Here is a 21991-nt window from a genome sequence, read left to right on the forward strand (position 1 = left end):
GTGACATCAACACCAAGGGGAGTTGGCTCAAGGCACAGCAAGGTCACAGACCCCAGGAGAGAGAGAGTAGAATGTTCAGGATGGGGGCAGGTTGGAGGCGGTGGCATCAAGGACTGACTCCCGGGTAGCGTGAGGCAGAGAGCTGCTGAGAGCGTTTGAGCAGGAAGTCAGATGCACGGTGCTACACCGATCCTTCCACAATGAGAAAGGAAAGGGCCTGAGGACTCTAACGGTGGGAGGCAAGGAATGGCCGACCCTCTGGAGCTTTGCGAAGGAGCATGTTAGTAGGAAGTGGGGAGCTGACCCCATATTGGCATAGTGTGGCCTTTGGGGTCAGTATTGGCATAGTGTGGCCTTTGGGGTCAGTATCTTCAGATCACGGATCACTACATTTTAAGAAAGAGGCTAAAAGCGCTTCTATCCAAGGACTGTGGGAGCTGTGATGGGAAAGAGCAGGTGAACTGGCTGTGAAGTGTTGAGTTGTGCCCAGTTGAGTGACTAGGGGCCCAGCATGCCGCGGTCAGCCATGGGTATTTCAGAATTGCAGCATGTTGGTGAGAAGGCAAGCTTCTCCACCGAACTTACCACAGGGGACAGAGGGGCATTTCAGAAGCTCAGGACAGTTTTGTAAGGAAGAACGGAGTCCCAGCTTCGTCCTTGGCTAGAAGCCACACTCACCTTACACTCATGGGCTTGTCACAGTGTGGTCGTACGGAGTGCCTTCAGGGAGAGCTCATACCCGAGGAACATGGCCGCACTCATGGGGAAGCCACGCACAGCATTCACAGTGAGACCCCTGAAAAACACCTTTGTGCAGGGGGGGTCGTTATTCCAGGGCTAGCCCTCTACAGTGCCGACCCACACTCTTCTGACGGTGAGGGAAAAGACTGCAAACGCACTCTAGACCAGCCCTAGCTTGACCAGAGCCCAAAAGATCTCTATGTGGGCAGCCTCTGGCCTGTCCCCAACCCATGGTACCTGTGATGGCACTTGTCATCATGGGCTCTGCTGTACATAAGGCTTCAGCAAGCTGAGATCCAAGCAATTCTGAGCTGGTATGGTTGGATGCACCTGTGCTTGTTCTCGGTCTCTTTCCCACCCCGCCCCTCAGGGTTCTGGAATCTCTATATAAAGCACTCAGCCCCACTCAGTGATAGCAACAGGTGCTGCCTACAACACTCCCAAGTGGTACAGTACAGATGCAGGACAATGCTTAAAATCGAAGGCCATGGATAGGGTCACAGCATGGGTGGGTGACAGCATCTCTAATTATAGTGGCAATGTTGGGCTGCTAATGGGAGATCCAGGGAACAACCCAGACAATGCTTCTTAAGGCTTCTCCTAGTGCCCACTGAAGCAGTGGGTACCCAATGACTGACTGCCATCCTCATTCTCAACAGTCATGGCCTGTGGAAGCTGAGGTAGCAGTCTGAATGGAGAAGCAGCTAGCAGCCTCTGCCTCTGTCACCATCTGTCACCTGCGTTTTGTTTTGTTTCTGGGCAATGCTATGACGTGGCTCTCATGAGCTCCTGACTCCCTACATCTTTCTACTTGGTGTCAAGTGGGCCGCCTATACCCTCTTAGATGAGCTAAGCACGTTCTGGAGCAATGACAATATTACCTGGCAATGATGGGAACAGAGAGGGGGCTGGGGAAGCAGGGGGAGGGAGCTGCTCCTTACGGTGTTCTCTGGAACTTGCACATAATCAAGAGGTAAACCCTCCCCCAAGCATGATCTGAGAGCTGTCGGGCACGTGAACTGTCTCACACAGAATCATGGCAAAGACAGAGTGGGTCATTTTCAGAAAGAGGCAGCCAGCCTGTATATTCGTCCAGTTTCAGGGGACACTGGAAGCCACAGGACACAGTTTGGCCTAGGAGAGGAGCGGATAGAATAAAAGCTGGCACCACTCAGGCAGACCCACACGGGATCCGGGTAACATTAGCACTCTGTTCTAATGCCTAACCACACTGGAATTCCTCAGGCTCACCCGGAGTGACTAAGTAATAGCAAGGAGCTGGGTTCAGCTCCAAGGGGAAAATTCCACGCTGGGTTCCCAGACTCTCTGTAACCTTGGCTTGACTCTGCTCCAAGGCTACAGGGAGAACCAGGTTACAGGTGGGCCCAGCCTGGCACACAGCCTCCTGTCCCATAAAACAACATTCAGAACTTTTGAGCTAAGACCCTCCTCATGAAGCTTCCATGGCTCCCTACTACCCGGGACATGTCTACGTAGACTCCTCACTGGGCTGTGATGAGCCTCCTGTCTAAGCCTTGAGTTCTCTCTGACTGCATGTCTCATCTGTCACCCTGGGACATCTCTGGTCCCCTCTGCTTTAAATGCTCTCCAGACATGCTTGCAGCCTCTGTCCATCCAATCAAGGCCACCCCAGAGTGGACAAGAGTAGCTTCCTAATCACACCATGCCCCCATTGTTCCTCACGGTCCATGACCCATGAGTCCCTGACAGGACAAGGAGCAGAGCCTGTGGGTGTAGTACTCTCCCCATCCCCCATCTCAACACTCATGGGACCTGAGCAGACCTTCTATAACTAGTCAAATGAGTCCACGAAGGATGAGCAAGTGAATGAATGACAGAAGAGCCTGTGTCGAGGGAGTTCTGGTGGTGGTGGCTATAGGGTTCAAGTAGGGTTAGGACTTGAGACCCCAAAAGGCAAGACCACCAGGCAGCTGACCTCAGCCGTGCAGGAAGCCTGTCCAAGCCTGAGCCAGCCTTGTCCCACCACTAGGAATGCAAGACTCAACTCCAGCCTCCTCACTTCAGCCCATGTGGCCCACGTAAACCCTCAGAGTGGGCAGAGTCAAGGACCACAGCACCGGGGGTCACTGATTCTAGTTCGGTGATGGGTCCCTAAACCATGAGCTTCTGGGTGTGCCCTCTCCCAGCAACCTTTGAGTTACAAAGACCGGATCACCCTGCCTCCAGTGCCATGGTCCTTCCTGAGTCCTTGTCACTACTGAGTTCCCACATGGAAAGATGAGTGTGGGTATGCTGATGGAGTGTGCAGGGTTTTCATAAGCCACAGGCAGAATGTTCTAGAAGTTATTCTCTACTAAGCAGAGCCCACGTCATGGGGACTGCAGTTACTATTGGTCTTAGATTAAAGGAACTCTTCCCACTTGGTGGTTGCCAAGTTCGAGACAACCCATGGGTATTGCTTGTGCACACTACTGTTATATCAATATGAAATGCTGTATGTGTGAGCACACATAGACATCCACTCACTTGTGTGTTTGCAAGTGTGCTGTGTGTTTGGGGAATATAGCACAAGAGACTCAAACTGGTAGCAGCTTTTGAAAGGATGGGGTGACAGGTGGGACACTAAGACATGTGGTGTCCTTGTGTTTGGAAGCTTCCTGCTTTCACATAGCACTGACCTTTTCATCAACTAGTACACGACTTAAAGATTAATCTTAATCACTGGGCTGGTGAAGCAGTTCATCAACTGAGCACTGTGTTGTATTTAATGAAGCTCAATTCTTGGCACCACAAAAAGCAAATAAAATCTATCTCTGAATAAGCACTGCAGATGAAATACTGCTGGGATTAGGAAAGCAACTGCCTAGTCTCAGCTGTCCTGAGGTCTTTGTTTCTATGAAGTATAGAGATTGGGGGAGGGGAGAGGATAGCAGCAATTTGTTTTACCTCTACAGATTTTTCTTTAGTTATGACACATTAATTTGGGAGAAGTAGACAAAAACTCTCAAATAAAAAGTAGCATCCCGAAGGAATCTCTTTGGGTCCTGTAACTGCTAATGGAGTCATACACATTTGTCTTCTGAAAAAAAAAAAGCTGGGCATGGTGGTGCACACCTTTAATCCCAGCACTCAGGAGGCAAAGGCAGTTGTATCTCTATGAGTTCGAGGTCAGCCTGGTCTACAAAGTGAGTTCCAGGACAGCCAGGGATGTTACACAGAGAAACTCAGTCTTGAAAAACAAACAAACAAACAAAAAATTAAGTTTGTGCCTGAGTGGCACCCTCTCTCAGTGGCTGCCATTAAATAAAATAGCGAAGACAGTAAAGCTCCAAATGTATCCATCCCTAAAGACAGAAAGGCTCTCCTGAACTGTATCCCAGGCAGATGTCAATGCCCGGCCTTTCTGCACGCGCTCTGGGTCCCATCAGTGTATTAATTAATGGGAACTGACTGGAGGTGGATGCAGTGTTCCAGCTGTGGTCTGCTCAGGGCAGAGGCTTCCAACCCCCTCGTCCTCTCCAGTACTTCTACAAGTGCATCCTGTTCCCCTGCCAGATCCATCAGAGTAGGCTTTTCCTCTTTCTTTACTGCTCTGTCCTTGACTCCTAAAATTGCACCTGACCTAGCCCAATCTTCTAAAATTAGGCAAACTAATGGTGAACTTGTGAAAATGAAACCCCTCAGGCATTTTCTCCAGGAGCTTTTGTCAGATTTGATTGACAACTAACTCTTTACTGCTAAGGGCTAGATGTGATGTTGATTCTAGCGGTTCTGCCTTTAGATGTGGGTCTCCCTCTAGATGGTAGGGAGTCCCCTGGATCTTACATCCTTTCATACAGCATGCTAGCTCACCTCTGGCTCAGCCAAAGCTCTGGATCTTTCCTTGATCGGAAGAGGAGACAGAACACTCAACTTCTCTAGAGAGAAGAGGCAGTAGAGAGAGCTTTGTGGCCCATGGTGCTATGTGAGAAGCACCCATGTGGGCACAGAAGTGCAGTGGTCACTGGGCAAAGGTGTGCCAGGCATGGAGGTATGGGTGGAACCAATTGGCAGGGCTTGTGGAGAGGCAATACATGGGCACAGGCACAGGCCCTATGGGAACATACATTAATCAAACTACCTCAAGTAAAGTAGCATTCGGGAACTTCGGGGTGAGGTGTGGGCCAGCAGCTGCCTCTGTGTGTCCTCATGAAGGAGAAAGAACAGACAAAATAGATTCTATTCCAAGCAAAAAGGAGGAAGGGTGTTGTAAATCCACAAATGGGTGAAAGGCTACCTGGAAACTATGGAGAAAAAGAACCAGAAAAAGAGCTTTAGTATTGTGGCCCTATGACAGGACGGGGAAGCAGAAGGTGTACACGAAAGGTGAGCTAGGTGTGAGGCAGGCATATCTGCCTTGGAGCATGCCTCTGCATGCACAAGTCTCAAACCTAGCTGCAGGTTTGGGCAAGGCAGTGATTCCTCTGGTCAGCTGTGGAGAGAAGTCCCGTTTCTGTCATGGTAATATAGCTCAGAGGGCAGTGGCTGGGTATTGCTCTAAGGAAGACTACTGCTTAAAAACTGAACCAGCAAGGCTACAGAGAGCCAAGCTGAGCTGGCTCGGAGGGTAAGGGCATTTGCTGCTCTTCAAGAGGACCAGAGTTCAACTCCCACCACCCACATCAAGTGGTTCACAACTCCCTGTAACTTCAGCTCCAGGGTATCAGATAATCCCCTCCTAGACCCCAGGGACACTGGCCCTCAAATGTGCCCTCAACCCCACATGTACACATAAAGAAAACAAAAGCCTGAGCTAGCCCTGGGGCATGCAATAAAGGATATCCTCAGGCAGGGAGCCTCTGTTCCACCATAGCCTCAGGATTAGGAAAGGACCGGGGAGATTGTGGTGAGCAAGACAGCCAAGTGCTGACAGTCAGAAGGGCATGGGCAACAGTTTGCCTCAAGGAGGCATCCTTGGATGGCAGGAAACAGATCTCAACTACTGTCCATGGAGTTCAATAGTCCTAAATCTCAGGTCAGTGAACTCCCGATTTCTGGTCACCTGTCTGCTTTAGAAGCTGCTTCTGACCCACACCTGTATCCTTCCAGCAGGTGATTAATACCCAGGAGACATTGAAACTACAAAGACAAGTCCTCCACCTGCTCAGGTCTCAGTGCTGTGCTCACTTCCTAGGCTGCCAACACACAAAGATGAGATCCCCTAGCTAGACTATAGCCACTCCGGGGGTACAGTCTAGGGTGTTTTAGGAGAGTGAGACAACCCACCCAGTCCACAGACTGAAAAGTTAAATATGGCCAGCAGAGGCCTCTGGTGCACAAATAAACAAATTAATTAATTAGTTAAATAAATAAAAAATAGCAAAGTGAAGACAGTGCTGGTGGACAAGAGACACTTGTCTAATACAGAGTAAGCAACAATATACACCACAGGCAAGACACGAGGTCACAAGTTCAACTGGCCTGCACTTCCATGCGTGAAGACCACTGAGGCAGCACACAGAAGACACAGACAGGACTACTGCCCATAGAAGAGGATAAAAGACAGTCTCGATCATGAGAGCATTGGAAAGAATAAATGACAGGAAAGAACAGATGCAGAAAGGGGAGCTAGGAAAGAATCCATCATGTCCAACACAGCAAACCAGCAAACTGCCATTACTAACAGGGGAGACAGACAAGAACAGACAATAACCCAACCAATCAGAACAATAACAATAAAAATGACAGGAATCAGTAAACTTCTCTCAATATTAACCTTAAATGTACGTGCCATCAACTCATGAATAGAGAAATTCAGATTGGCTGACTGGATTAAAAGATTAGCCCAGCTGTCTGTTGTCTGCAAGAAACACACCCCACTGGTACACACACCCAGGGTTTAAAGGTGGAAGGCAACCTATAAGAGAGTGGAAGATGAACACAACTAGCATAGCTGTTCTGTATCTGATAAAGTAGACATCAAACCAAAATTGAAAGAGATAAGAAGGTCACTAAATATGGAGAAAGGGAACAGCTCATCAAGAAAACAGTAATTGTAAATATATATGCACCAAATGGTAGATGTTTAATTTCTAAAATAAACACTAAAGGTCATAAAAGGTCATACCAATCCTGACATAATAACTAGGTGATTTAAGTGTCCCACTCTCATCTAAAGATGGACCATCAACCTAAAAGTAAACAAAAAAAAGACCCTGAACCCTAAATTACATGAGAGACTAAATGGACTTAACAGATATCAATGAAATACTCCACCCAACAGAATCAGAATATATATTCTTCTAAACAGCCAAGCAACCTTCTCTAAAACAGGCCACAGTCTAGGACACAAATTAAATCTTGGCAAATTCAAAAGCATAAAAATAATTTCTTGTTTTTTATCAAATCTTAGTGGAATAAAACTAAAATTCAATAACAAGATAAAGTGTAGAAACTGTAAAAACACATGGAGACCAAACAATATACTCATCAATAATTCTTAAAAGTTCATTGAAGAAATCAGAGAGAAAATTGAAAAATTCCTAGAATCAGATGAAAATGAAAACATCTGTAGCTATGAATACTTACATATACAACCCAGAGTGATCGTCAGGAATTGCCCAATGGTACATTTCAAAGTCTTAGAAAAAAAAGAATCAGCCAAACCCCAAGCAGTGGTGGTTAAAAAAATCATAAAGATCAGGGCAGAAATTAGTGAAATGGAAATTTTAAAAAATGTACGTAGAGTCAATCAAAGAGTTGGATCTCTGAAAAAATGAGCAAGATTGACAAACTCCTGGCCAAACTAATTGAAAGAGAGAAAAAGAGGAGAGAGAGAGAGAGAGAGAGAGAGAGAGAGAGAGAGAGAGAGAGAGAGAATGCTAGCATTAAAAATTAGAGATGAAAGGCTGACGTTGCCACAGACTCCAGTGAACCCCAGGCATTCACTGAGGAATACTTAGAATATCCATGCTCCAAACAACAGGGAAGTCCAGAAGGAATGGCTAAGGCCCTGGACACTTATGGCTACTAAATTAGTTCAAGAGGATATAAACAATCTAAAAGATATAGAAAAATCAATACGATCGAAGATGTAATAAAATGGCTCCATCAAAGAAAAGGCCAGACCTGGACAAATTCATTGCTGAATTAAATTAAGTATTTAAAGAAGAGCTGAAACTAATTCTCCAGAAACTTCCATAAAATAGAAAAGCCAGAAACACCACCGAACTCATTCTACAAAACCAGCATGGCCCTGATACCAGCAGGAGAAAAAGACAACAAAGGGGAATTATAGACCAATTTCCCCAATGAACATAGACACAAAAATTCTCAATAAAACCTCACAAACCTAAGAACACAATGAGAAGCTAGACACCATGACCAGGTTGGTTTTATTTCATGGATAGCTTGACTGAACATATGCAAATTAATGTAAATAGACAGAGATCACATGACCATTCCAATAGCTACAGGAAAGGCCTTTGACAACACTTAACACTTTCGTTCGTGATATCAGCCTCGAAGAAACTTAGAAGGGACACACATCAGCACACCAAGGGCTATACGACACACCTAAGCCAATACTATACCAAATAGGGGCAAACTGAAAACTTTTCTCTGAAATCTAAAATGAGACAAGGGTGTCCACTCTCTCTCTTCTCCTTTTAATACAGCATGTGAAGTCTTAGCTGGGAAACATGACAAGAGAAGAGATAAAAGGACTTCAAATAGAAAAGAAAGAATTTAGGCCACCCCATTTGCAGATAGCACCATCTTTTTCTTAAAAGCCTAGGACTCCAAAACCCTCAGACTTGATCCACAGCTTCAGCAAAGTAGCAGGGTACAGAACCCACACACGAAGTCTAGTAACTTTCCCGTACACCAGTAACAAACGTGCTGAGAAAGAAATCAGGAGGTAGGAAAAAAAAAAGTCCCATCCACACTGCTTCCTAAAACAGAAAGTATCCAGGAATAATCTCAAGGACAGGCTGGTAACCTCTAATACCTGCTCTCTCAGTCCCTGACCTCACCCTTTTGCTCACCTGGGGGGGAGGGGGGAGGCCTGTGTGCAGCTCACCTTCAAGCCTTCTTGACGGTAACTCTGGGAGATGCAGTCCAGGACTCCGCTGTATCTGTTTAAATAGACCCCATCAGCTTGGAGTCGACTTTTCACGACATCCATCGGAGTTGCTGTCCCCCAGGAAATGGCCCCTGCAAAGTCAGAGAAAAGCATGCTAGAGCTGGCTGTCTTGGGTCTTCAAGGCGTGGCTCCCTGAGGATGTTGTCCTTCAGAAAACCCATAGGTGGTGGCGAGGGATGTGGGCTGGGAACGGGACTTCTGGTCCTCTCTCTCCACCCACTCTTGGACCTCAAAGGAGCCTCCTGCACCTGCTCTGTGGACTGGGGCTGAAGTGCTGTGTTCGTGAGGCGGCTGTGAGGACATGTGAACGGATGCCTGTGGGAGCCTGGAAGATGAGACCAGGCCACAGTGAGGCTCCACGTGTGGCAACATTTATCTATGGGACAGCAACTACTTCACAGGGCTCTGCAGCCCTTCCTAAGCAGAGAGAGAGCTCAGGGTGAGACCTGTGACCAAAGGCTTGCAGCTATCCACAGGCAGGGTTTCATTGGAATCTGGGAAACCAAGCAAAGCCTGTCACACAGACCACTCACTGAGAAGGGCCAGCCTAGCGACTGCAAGGCAAGATTCAGCATAGTCTTTTTCTGTGTAAAAACTTTCCTAAATCTGTGGCATAAAACTGAGAGACCACATATTGGGGTCATCATCACTGGATCAGCTCAAAAGTCCCCGTTTAAGCATTAGTGTGACTCTAAAGGGTTAGGAAAACAGTGGTTGTTTTGTTTTGTTTTACTAACGCAGAAATTGGCACATTCTTGGCTGGGGAGAGACAACACTCCAATGTCAAAGTCCAGGGCAGCTGGCTTTCTAGGTTTGGTAACTGCTGCCTAGCAGCTCTCCAAAGAGACATCCTGGACACAGAGGCCTCCAGTGCTCCAGCTTTCTAACATGGCCTCCAGAAGTCTATCTCCATGTTCACTTCTGACCTTGCCAGGTCTCCTAGCTGCCTCCCTGTGTGTCCCTCAGTCACAGTGAGGACGTCATGAAATGAAGTCCTCAGGCCCTTGGTACCTGCTCTCCACACAAATGAGAACAGATAGGAACTTAAGGGCTCTTCCTAGGAATAGGTCCAGGGATGGGCCTCAGACACACAACGGCATAAGCAGAGCACCACTGCTGTATGGTCAAGGCATGGGCTTTGTGTATGTCTGCTGTGAGTTTAAAACACAGATAGCTCTGAGGAGGAGGGGGTGAGGAGGAGGGGAAGGGGAGGAGAGGAAGAGGAAGGGAAGGGGAGGAGGAGAAGCAAGAAAAAAAGATGCCTGAGAGGTAGCAGGGAGTCATATCAAAGTAGGTATGGCAAACCACTCAACGCATGCTGACCTTCCCTCTGAATGAATCGCGGCTGTGGTGCAGGGTAGGAGAGTAACAAGTCCATGGCGACAAAATGAGCAGGTGTGGCCCCACTTGGCTCTTTCTGACTGCAGAGCCCCTGCCGTCCTGTCTGCACTGGCTTTGTGGCCTTGAGTATCTCAGTGTAGTGTGGAGACTGACTCCCCTCTCCCACACCTAACAAAGTCTGATGCCCAGTGAAGGTGAACTGCACTAATAGCTTTCCCCAAAGCTCAGCAATGCCTGCCACGGAGAACATGCTCGGAGTGCATCGAGGGCCTCAAAGTCCAGTGAATTCACACAGAGACTCACAACCCTGGAAAGAAGGACACGAGAGGTCACAGGACTGTTCCCCCTACTAGTTATGGCACAGAGTAAGTGAAATAAAGGGTCCTGCATATATGGCTGGATGAGTCCTGCCTTCTCAGAGGTGGGAAGGTCATGGTGGGTTCCTCTGCACTCTACCATCACTGTGGCAGGCCCAGGACCCAGGGACGGGACTCCCATGCTGTAGTTCTTACCTGCAATGCCACCTGCCAGCCACACAGCATAGGGGCTGGGCCCTGTGCAGGCCTCGGGTGTGATCCATTCACTCAGGAACACATAGGGAATAAAGTAGAGGCAATATCCTGGGATGTCCCTCAGCAGCATGGCGCTGGCTCCCCGGTATAGCCCTGCCAGGCCCTCAGTCCGCACAATGGTTGCGATGCAGTGTATTGGTCCCTGGTATGCTGCCTGTTCCCCTAGAGCCACTGCCCTGGTCTTCAATCCATGGTTGGCTGAAAAGACAGGAGAAAGATGGTAGCAAGTGACCAGGCAGGTAAGAGACTGGCCAGCCCCTGGCACCACAGCCGGTCCATCCCACTGACAGTCTCCACTCACACGGCTCATTTGTTTTTACCAAGCTATCTGTCACTCTTGGCAGCTTATACCAGAGTTTTGAGGCTCCAATCAGGAGCCCTGGCAACCTATACACAAGATTGAAGACACTCCCAGCCAAGTTGCCCTGGGATTCCCAGAGCCTTCTGGTCAACCATCACTATGCATTTCTAAGCAGCTGTGATTGTGGAATGCCTAGGATCATTGAAGACTGTCAAGTCAAGCTCACTCTTGATGGGGAATTGATAGTCATTCATATCCCCCCCACACCTGTCTCTCCCAATACTCTGTGTGTGTGTGTGTGTGTGTGTGTGTGTGTGTGTGTGTGTGTGTGTGTGCAAATATGTGAACATGCACGTGAATGCCTGTACTCTGTGTGGTAAAGTAAATGTGATTTGAAGCTAGGCTGTCCTGGGTACAAATCCTCCTCCACCACTTACAGGTGTTAGCATTTTCTACCTTTGTTTTCTGATCCTTAAAAGACTGACAGACTGCTGTCACAGATACAAGTCAGGTAACATGCCAAGTCCTCAATGTGGTAGCTGGAATCGTGTTGGGTCCAATAAGTTAGCAAATGGTGGTCAGTGAGAGGACCCACTGGCTGGCTAGAGAATAGACATGTTTTGACTCATGCCAGCCCTGGCCTGGTTGTGCCCCAAAACAGCTATAAGGCAGTATCAATGGACCCTCAAAGTTCAGGGGCCCAGCACAACTGACTCCATGACAGAAGTAACACTCAGCACGTAGACAGCACCACCTGCCAAAATGAGAACAAAGGCCTAATCCATCAAAGTCCATGGCTCTGAGAAGTCTCTAAATGCCCTAACCTTGCTTTTTGGCATCTGTAGTTAGTTCTGCTTCTGACTGTTCTTGTTAACTCAAGTATGTCAACCCAGGATATGGTTGCTGTGCTTAAAAGCTCACCCTGAGAAAGGCTTGGGGCTATGCTGGGATCCCAAATACCCAGTATAGTCACCAGCCGGCTAATAAAGACTTCCTATGGCTTAAACCCATGTTTAAGCAGTCTTCTTTGGTGCATCCCCACAAGTTCAGGCTGTGGGGGAGTGGGGGTACTATGCTGGTGGTTTTCTCTCTATATAGCATCTCTGGGGTACACAGAGCAGCAGACTGGTCTCTCTCCCAGCTGGTCCTCCCACAGAGCACCCTCCACCTTTCCTTATGCTCATCTTCTCTGTTGTGGCTCTTGGTCGGGTAGGCCTTCCGATACCGAAAAAAATGTCCCTTCTGAAGGCTCCTACTAACATGATGGGACCAGGATGAAGCATGAAAGCCACCCATGACCACAACACTGTTTGAGCCACCTGATCCCAGGTCTGATTTGGTCTCACACATGCTGTAAACAGGAAGTGGCCTTTCATCCTGGGAGCTAACTCCCAAGTCCCCAAATGTTCCCATCTTTCTCCAATGAACATTCAGCCTTGTGGCTGTGTAGTTCAAAGTGGAGATTAAAGGACATGAACTTTAACTCATCCTAGAATTCCACAAGAGCAAGGGGAGGCGGCACTTGCCTGAGAAACATGCCTGAGCAAACTCCTATGTATGCATTTCCACCTGTGTAGCGGAAGGGAAGTGAGGGGATAAAGGCCACGTTGGGGTTCATTTGAGCAAGAGCAGACATTGTGGCCCTTGAGAGGCCCCAAGAGATCATTATACATTCTTTCCCAAAACTGTGACGATATTACCAGTGTGTCCTGGGAAATTTGCCATAGACCAAATAGGTGTTGTTGTCTGGCTGTGTAAACGCTGGCTAGGCAGCTCCTCTCTAGCTGTGGCTGACCTGACCCAGGAGTCAAGGCTCCCCTAAATCAGTTTCTACAGTGTGGCTCTCAGGAGTTACTGATTGAAAGGCCGTGTCCAGATAATGATCTGCTAGTTTGGCAGTGCAGATGTTGAAAGAACACTGCCCAAACTGCCAGCAGCCCTGTCAATAAACCCCTGTATTTTTTTTCCATTATCTCTCCTGAGTAAGCAATAAGAAAATTCTCTCACGTTCTTCTAAGTTAGCAACATAAGCAATCTAGCTTTTATTGGTTTATGATTACTCATCCGTGGCTCTTAAACCAATATAATAGCCAGTAAAGTGTGCAATGGACTACCCTAGACATGAAAACACCCACCTGGATGCTGACACAGCTCCGGACCAAACCAAACTCACACTGTTAATACTTGTCAACTTGGCAGTTCTATCACAAAACACCCGAGGTAATTATCTTCTGAAGAGAAAAGGTTTCTTTTGGCTCTCAGTTTGAGGGGTTGTTCTTTCACTGATTAATTAGCCTCATTGTTTGGGGTCTGTAGCAAGGCAGTGCACCATGGTTACATAAAATGATTTCATGCAAGTGTGTAACGTACTTTGAGCATATGTGCCCCACACCCTGCTGCTCACCCCTTTCTCACCTCTCCATTCCCGCTGTTCCCTACTCAGCCTTACTTCTTTCATGACATATATATATATATATATATATATATATATATATATATATGATGTCATGCACCTATATAAAATATGAGAACCACAAATGAGAGAAAACATGCAATATTTTTTCTGAAACAACTTAATTTGCTTACTAGGTTATATCCAGTTGAATCAATTTTCCTATAAATAACATAACTTCATTCTTTATGGCTGAAACACTTCTCCTGTGTGTACAACCACATTTCCTTAGTGCACTCTGTGCTGACTCCTGGGCTGGTTCTATATCTTAGCTACTGTGATGAGCACTGCAATAGTACTGATGTGCAGATATCTCTGTGTTGTGATGATTTGGAGCAGCACAGGTAGCTAGGTGTTAGTTTTTGAGGAGCCTCCATATGACTTCCACAGTGATTAGACTAATTTATACCCCTACCAAAAGTTCCTCCCTACCCCTATATCTTCTCTAGCATTTTTATTTACTTTCTCTTTTTGTTTGTTTTTCAAGATAGGTTTTCTCTGCGTAGATCAGGCTGGCCTCAAACTCAGAGATCTACCTGCCTCTGCCTCCCAAGTGCTGGGATTAAAGGCATGTGCCACCACTGCCCAGCTGTGATGTTCTTAATGATTGCTATTTTGACTGGAGGAGATGGAATTTCAATGCAGTTTAGTTGGCATTTCTCTGATGATCAGTGACACTGAATATTCTTTCATGTTTACTGCCCATGCATTTATTGACACGTGTCTACTCATTTCATTAGGCCGTCTATTGATTAGATTGTTTGACTTACTTAGTTCTTTGAGCTCTTTGTATAATCTAGGTATTAACCCTGTTAGATATCTAGGCATCAAAGAGCCTCTCCCTTTCTGTGGGCTGTCTCTTCACTCCATTGTTTCCTTTGCTGTGCTGAAGCTTTTTAATTTCATGAAACCCCACTTGACAGTTGTTAGCATTATTTCCTGAGTGACTGGAGTGCCATTCAGGAAGTCTTTGGCAGGCCACTGAGCTGACTCAGTGGGTAAATATGCCTGCTGCCAAGCCTGATGACCTGAGCTGGATCTCCTAGGACCCACATAATGGAAGAGAGAACCAACTCTCATTAAATTGTCCTGTGATCTCCACACATGTACATGGCATGTGTCTCCTCCAACACTAAATAAATAGAGTTTAAAAATCAAAGTCCTTGCCCATGCTGATATCTTAAAGTGTTTCCTCTTATTTTCCCTCCAATGTATTCTGGAGTTCAGATCTTACATTAAGGCTTTTAATCCATTTGGAGTTGATTTTCATACAGGGTGAGAAACAAGGATCTAAATTCATTCTTCTAATGTCGATGCCCAGTTTCACCAGCAGCATTTGTTGAAGAGGCTGTCTTTTTCTCCAATATAGATTTTTGGCTTGTCAAAATTCAATCGCCCATAGTTGTGAGCGTCTAAATGTGGGTTCTCCATCCTATCATATTCTATTCCGCCCTATCCTATCTTACCCTACCCTACCCTACCCTACCCTACCCTACCCTACGGGCTACATGTTGGTTTTTGTTCCCGTGACTCTATAGTACAACTTGAAATCAAATATGCTGATGCCTCCAGCATTTTTTGTTTTGCTTAGGACTGTTTTGGTTTTCTGGAGTCTTGCGCTTCCATGGGTATTTTAAGACTTTTTCTATTTCTGTAAAGAGTGACTCTGGACTTTTCATGCATTTGCTTGTATAAAAGACTTGGTGCTTCTCTCGGCTTTCAGTGTCTCCTTTGCTCTCTTGTTTAGTGTGACTATACTGTGGTGTCAGCAGGTTCTTTTCTCATGTTGTCTGTTTGGTGTTCTAAATGCCTCCTGGTTCTAGATGCCAGCTGCTTCTCTACATTTGGGGAACTTGTGCTACTATTTTGTTGAATATATTGTATATACCCTTAGACTGAAGTTCTATCACTCCATGGCTTAGAAATTTGATCTTTTAAAGACGTCAAATAGATCACACACACAAAAAGATGTCAAATAGAGCTCATGTATTCTTTTCATATTTTATCACTTTATCTTTGTCAATGTCTGAATCAATATGTTTTCATCCCTGATAGTCTGCCTTTTATTTGAGCCATTCATTAGCGGAGCTTTGTAAAGAGTTTATTTGACTTACTGAACTTCTATTTCTTAAATTTCAATTTTATTTGCATTCATATATCTATCCCTTTCTTGAGTTCCTATGTCAAATCCTGTTTGATTCTCTTATTTCATTTATTTATTTGGATTCTATTTCAATTCATTTGATAGTTTATTTGTATCCTCTGTTTTTATTAAACTTTCTTACAATCCTTCCTTTGAATTCTTTATCTGGGATTTAATGCAATGCTCTCTCATTGAGACCCATTGCTGTCCTTCATGTTTTTAATATATTATGTGTTCTGACTTATGCATATTGTGTTCATTGGATTTTGTCAGCTGCATTATTTTTGTTGAATTATCTGCAGTGTTCAAAGTGAGCTAGACTATGGTAGGGTTGAGGGGACAGTTTAGCAGTTAAACTCTCAATCCATGTGCATAAGGCACAGGTATGGTCCCCTATAATACTCCAAGAATATAAAGTACAGAAACAACCTCAGCAGTTGGATAGGACCACTATGCCAATATCATCCTAGCCGGTTGAAAATAACTATCCCTTTGACCTCAATAAGTATCAAAGAATAAAAGAACAAGGCTTGTACGGCATCTCTAAGGGTATTAGTTGCTAAGATTAGGAGTAGAAAGAATTAAGTTGGGTAGCAGTATTACATCAATTACTGAGATAAAAGTTGAAATGGAAAAATAGCTGAGAAGGGGAAGCTGGAATAGTTTTAGGGCCCATGGAGCTCAAAGATTTTTAGAGTTATGGAAGGCTAGAGTTAAGAAGTAAAAACAGAAAGTGCAGGGAACTAAAGAGAAGACATGAAATAGGAATAAAAGACAATACATGGGCTGTTCACCAAAAGAACAGTGGATTGTTGGCATTAGGACAGGTTGGAAAAGTACAGGACAATCTAAAACCTAACCAAGCAATATATAAACTCAAAGATGAATGTGATGTAATTATGCAAGAGTTAAGATTATAAATTAACAAAGGTTAAAAGTAACAAAAATAAAAACACAGCATATAAAAGTCCATTAGATTAAAAATACCACATCAGTCTCTATTTCTTCCTTGGTGGGATGGGTTTTGAATTCCTTCCCTGTTGTGATGTTTCCTGGGGCAAACTGCTAATTGAAGGAAGCACAATTTGCAATTAGAGTTCAAAGCTATAAAAGCAGATTTTGGAGTGTGTGTTGCCCAGGAGAATTCACAGAATTCCCTTTCAGAGTGAGTTTCTGGTGTAACCGTGTTGAGTGTGCAGTTCTCAGACCAGAGTGTTGACACTCTCTCGCTCCTGCTCTCAGAATGCATCAGCACAGGCAAGGGATGGGAACTTCTGCTATAGGTCCCCCTGGCCTCAGCTACCTCGCTCAGCATCAGCACAGGCAAGGGATGGGACCTTCTGCCTCAGGTCCCCCTGGCCTCAGCTACCTCAGCTCACAGCACACACTTGGAGCCCAAGACTTCACAGCCAGGACCCATGCCCTAGGTTTTCTACCCATAGTGCATCTGGCCCTTAGTCCCACCCCCTAAGCAGTGGTCCTCCCTGGCTGCACAACTTGTTCAGAAACTCTTTCAGGGTGGGCTGCATGCACTGAATGTCTAACCCTAAATACTTCTGAACACGTATCCTAAAGTTTGAGATGTCATCTTGTCTACCTTAGTGACCAGGTTCAAACTCTACATTGATTAGACCTTTATCTAATCTACCATCTATAGTAAAGCTGTCATTTGACCTCATGACATCCTCGATAGCATTTTTCTCCTCCAGGAAGGAATCTAGTCTTTCCATCTATGACATCCCCACAGTCTTCAGCTGGTTTTTATGACACCGACATGCAGGAGGGAAACAGGCAGTCTCTGCTTGTAGAACATTCTCTTTCAGGGCGTGTCAGATTTCCTTGTGCTTACACTGGAGTGGTTTGCTCCTCGTTTTTCTTCCCTGTTTGTCTTGCCTCCTACTTCTTTTTAGTCATTTTGTTTCTAAGTTTACACTTAATGAAAAGGTTAGCTCCTAAGTGCACAGTTGGTGAGCTCTGTCAGTGGAGTGCACCTCTATAACCACACCTACCATGGGAATTGTTTCCTACATTTGCAGCAAACCTCCGTGGCCTCCACAGCTGCAATGCTCTGCTGATGCTCACCGTTAAAGAACACCACAATTCCATCAAGGAGGCAATCACCGAGAAGCAAAGCATCTCTGGAGCACTGGTTGTTTGGGCCCACCTCACAAGTTCAGCATGCACAACTCACACTAGTACCACGAAGCATATCGTCAGCTGCGGATATTACAAGTCTAGGCCCACATAAAATACATCACAATGCTAACAATGGCTAGGCCAAGGTCATAAAGGCCTACAAGGGTGGAGACTTTACACCATACTTATCAACTCTGCAGCTATGGTAGGAGTAAAAGAAACCAGTGCCTGGTCAATATACAGCTGCTGAAAAGGTTCTGGAACTTTCTTCCAGAAAACAACAGGAGCTCCCATCAGTACGCCATGCAGCACCATGAGCTCTATGCCCAGGCCCAGAGGGTGTGGTCTGGAGTCCCAGCCACTGGCTGCAGGTAAGCCCTGGGTGAGAGTCCTCTGCAACTCTAGCACGGACCAATTGTGGTTGGTGAAGGCCAAAAGTGAGTGATTCTTATACACTGATTTGGGTGATAACAGGAAAGCAGCTCTTGGAAATATGCATGCTTGAATTCCCTAGACTTGCATACAGTTTGCCCAAGGAGGCTATGGAAAGTTACAGGTTAGAACAGTGCTCGGCTCACTAAACTACTGATGCCCCGCCAACACCCTGAACCTTCCAGGGTTGGTCCTGGGGTAGGAGTTGGGGGCACATATGAGTAGAAGGATTGACATCCAACAATAATATCTTCTAAAGTGAAATGTTTCCATTTCTCTAACATAATTCTTATTTTATAATGAGGATATACATAAAAGTCAACTTTTGGTCATTTCTTATCATGAATGCTTTGCTACCAAGACCACTGCCTTCCCTAAATCAAAAGCATGTTACCTTCACTTTGCATCTCAGAAGGCCTATGGTTCCCTCAGTGCCAGCTCAAGTGCTCTATCCCAAGATGGACAGGATGTTTGAAATAAGGGAATGGGCCCTACCCTGAGACTCCCTTCCCCTTGGGGTGGGAGCCCTGTGTAGATCTACAGGCCCCCGAATCATCAGCTGTCACCACTCCTTGGACAGAAGACTGCGGCTAACTGGTCCCATGGCTCTTCTGTAAGTGTCGGTGTCCTATTTGCTGGCCTCATCTCTGACAGGTGCCTCCCTCTGCAGGTGCTTTTGTTGGGTGGGGAGGAGTCGAGGCCTGGATTTGGTACCTCTGTTTTCTGAGTATGTTGTCTTATCCTTTGTGCTGTTTTTTTTTTTCATTGTTGTTGTCAAATTGACACAGGTTGGGGTCATCTGGGAAGAGGGATTCTCAACTGAGAAAATGACTCACTCCATCAAGCTGACCTGTAGGCAAGCCTGTGGGTCATTTTCTTGATTACTGATTGATTTGGAAAGGGCCTAACCCACTGTGAGTTGGTACAATACCTGGGCAGACGGTCCTAGGTTGTCTAAAAAAAAAAAAAAAAGCTGAGCAAGCCATAGAGAGTATGGTGGGTGGTCTTTTGTCAACTTGATACACAAACTAGAGTTATCTGAAAGGAGGGAACCTTAATTGAGGAATTGCCTCCATAAGATCTAGCTATAAGGCATTTTCTTAGTCAGTGATTGATGGGAAGGGCCCAGCTCATGGTGAGTGGAGCCATCCCTGGGCTGGTGGTCCTGGGTTCTATAAGAAAGCAGGCTAAGCAGGCCCTGGGGAGCAAGCCAGTAAGCAGCACCCCTCTATGGCCTCTGCATCAGCTCCTGCCTCCAGGTTCCAACCCTTGCTTGAGTTCCTGTCCTGACTTCCTCCAATGATGAACAGTGATGCGGAATTGTGAGCCAATAAACCTTTTCCTCCCTAAGTTGCTTTGGTCATGGTGTTTCATCACAGCAATAGAAACCCTGACTAAGACAGAGAGCAAGTCAGTAAGCAGTGTTCTTCTGTGGTTCTTCAATTCCTACATACAGGTTCCTGTTTTGAGGTTCCTACCCTGACTTCCCTTCATGATGGACTGTAAGATATAAGAGGAAATAAACTCTTTTCTCCACAACCTGCTTTTGACCAGTGTTTTATCACAGTAACAGAAGGTGAACACCCTTTCTGGAAAAGTAAGCTTCCTCATGATAGGACTCTGACATGTAGCCTGTCTCCAAACAGTTACTGGGCCCCTGAGCAGGTCCTCACATCAAGGCCTCCACAGGGTCACACACTTGCCATTTAATAAGGACTGACACTGACCTTGGCCTGAAGCTTTGAACACTAAAAACTCCCTCAATCATGTTCTCACCCACAAGTCTAAGGTAACAGGCTCCAGTGGTTTTCTCTAGACAAACTGCATTTGGGTTTGGCCATGAGCAGGATGGCAGGCCCCTCAGATCACATGCCTGGGAAGTTCTCAGCTGGGACACTCTTTGCTAGCTATTATTTCCCAGGAGTCCATCAGTTTCCCCAGGACCTAGGGGCTCCAAAAGAGTCAGGAGCTTCTGCAGAAAGAACCCCACATTATAAGCAGGGCAGAATGTGTGTTCTAGTTCAGTTGCTATTTACTGTACAACCATGTACAAGGGACTGAACTTCATGGACCCTGGTTTCTTCATCTCTTAAGTGGGGGCAAAGATGAATGGTCAGTTCACTTCCTTGGCTCTGTAATTTAGACAGTGTTACAAACGGCACTTTACTGAGATGGGAGCTGTGGGAATGCCTTTTGCTCAAGGGAAACTGTTACCATTCCTACGTGTACTGTCCTGTGCTTATAGGAGTCTGGATTCCCAAAGGACACACCTGTCAGCCTTGTTGCCTGCAGTCCAGCCTGTAGGAACTCTGGGACCAAGAATGCTCAAGACTGATCTCAAGTCCAGAAACCAGGACAACACTTAGTCTTGTCCATTGATTAAAAACAAAAAACAAACGCCATGATGTACCTCCACTGCATGCAACTTTAGCAAAGGTAGATTATGCTTAGTGCATGGCTATATGCATAGCCTCTCTATGAACCTCCTCCCTCTGCTTCTAGGCTGCCAGAGCCCCAGCCCTCACTTCTTTTCAGCTTCTCAGAACCTCCTAGAGAAGCATAGCCAGGGTACAAAGTCCTGGAACATCTCTGGGTTTTTGTGTCTCTTGTGTTCCCAGGGGTCCTGACTTTTCACATAATTCCCTTAATTAGGAAGTGAATGGAGGTATCATCAGTAATTCATGAACTTAGAAAACCTGTTGTTCCCCCCAACAGAAGAATGGGAAGTGTGTGAGGTATGCAAGTGTGGTATGTGTGTGTGTGTGTGAAGTGTGCATGTGTGGAATACATGTGTGAGGTTTTGCACATATGGTATGTGTATGTGAAGTGTGCATATGTGGTGTGTGTGTGTGTGTGTGTGTGTGTGTGTGTGTGTGTGAAGTGTGCATGTGTGGAATACATGTGTGAGGTGTGCACCTGTGGTATGTGTATGTGAAGTGTGCATTTGTGGTATGCATGTGTGTGTGTGTGTGGTGGTTTGGTAGCCACACATCTGTATGGTAGCAATCCAGCCATGCTGTGAAAAAGAAACTAATGCGCCCAGGACCACAGGAGCACCGGTCATGTCCATCCCCCTGGGGACCTCTGAGGACCCGGTGAAGCAAGCAAATGGGTCTCTTCCCATCGTTGTTGCCATACAGATCTTGGTTCTAATGGCTTTGGGTTCTAAAAGGCCCACACTGCCTAGAGCAGTGGTTCTCAACCTTCCTAATGCGGCAGCCCTTTAATACAGTCCCTCATGTTGTGGTAACTCCCTGCCATAAAATTATTTCATTACTACTTCATAATTATAATTTTGCTACTGTTATGAATCATAAATATCTGATATGTGATCCTCAAATGGGTCATGACCTGCGGGTTGAGAACCACTGGCCTAGCTCAAGCCCTCAGCTGGCCTTCTCTTCCACTCACCATCCAGCATGACTCATGTGCTATTGGCAAGCTCAAAAGCAGCGCCATGTCTTCCAATCCCAGCTATATTCTGCCCCCTGCTCCAGGTAGAGTGTCCTCCCTATGGTGGCACCAGGTCCAGCACTCCCTCCGTGGCCTTCCATTCACCCCCAGCACTCCCTCTGTGGCCTTCCACTCACCCCCAGCACTCCCTCCGTGGCCTTCCACTCACCCCCAGCACTCCCTCCGTGGCCTTCCACTCACCCCCAGCACTGCCTCTGTGGCCTTCCACTCACCCTCAAAAATCCCTCTGTATTTCCTCCATCTCTCCCAGTTTGAAGAAAGCCTTTCCCTTCTCTACGCCATATCTTCCCCAAAT

The 21991-nt window shown here is 46.2% G+C and overlaps 1 protein-coding gene across 1 annotated transcript in view; it reads right to left on the reverse strand.

The window, feature by feature from the left end:
- Nucleotides 1-685: 685 nt before the first annotated feature.
- Nucleotides 686-21991, reverse strand: part of Slc25a48 (solute carrier family 25 member 48) — a 41997-nt gene continuing 20691 nt past the window's right edge. The window contains 4 exon segments of the mRNA XM_059262247.1: nucleotides 686-711; nucleotides 714-807; nucleotides 8783-8916; nucleotides 10699-10956. Of these exon segments, the coding sequence (XP_059118230.1) occupies nucleotides 686-711; nucleotides 714-807; nucleotides 8783-8916; nucleotides 10699-10956 (512 nt within the window).

The sequence above is a fragment of the Peromyscus eremicus genome, chromosome 5, assembly GCF_949786415.1.
Source record: "Peromyscus eremicus chromosome 5, PerEre_H2_v1, whole genome shotgun sequence".
NCBI lineage: Eukaryota > Metazoa > Chordata > Mammalia > Rodentia > Cricetidae > Peromyscus > Peromyscus eremicus.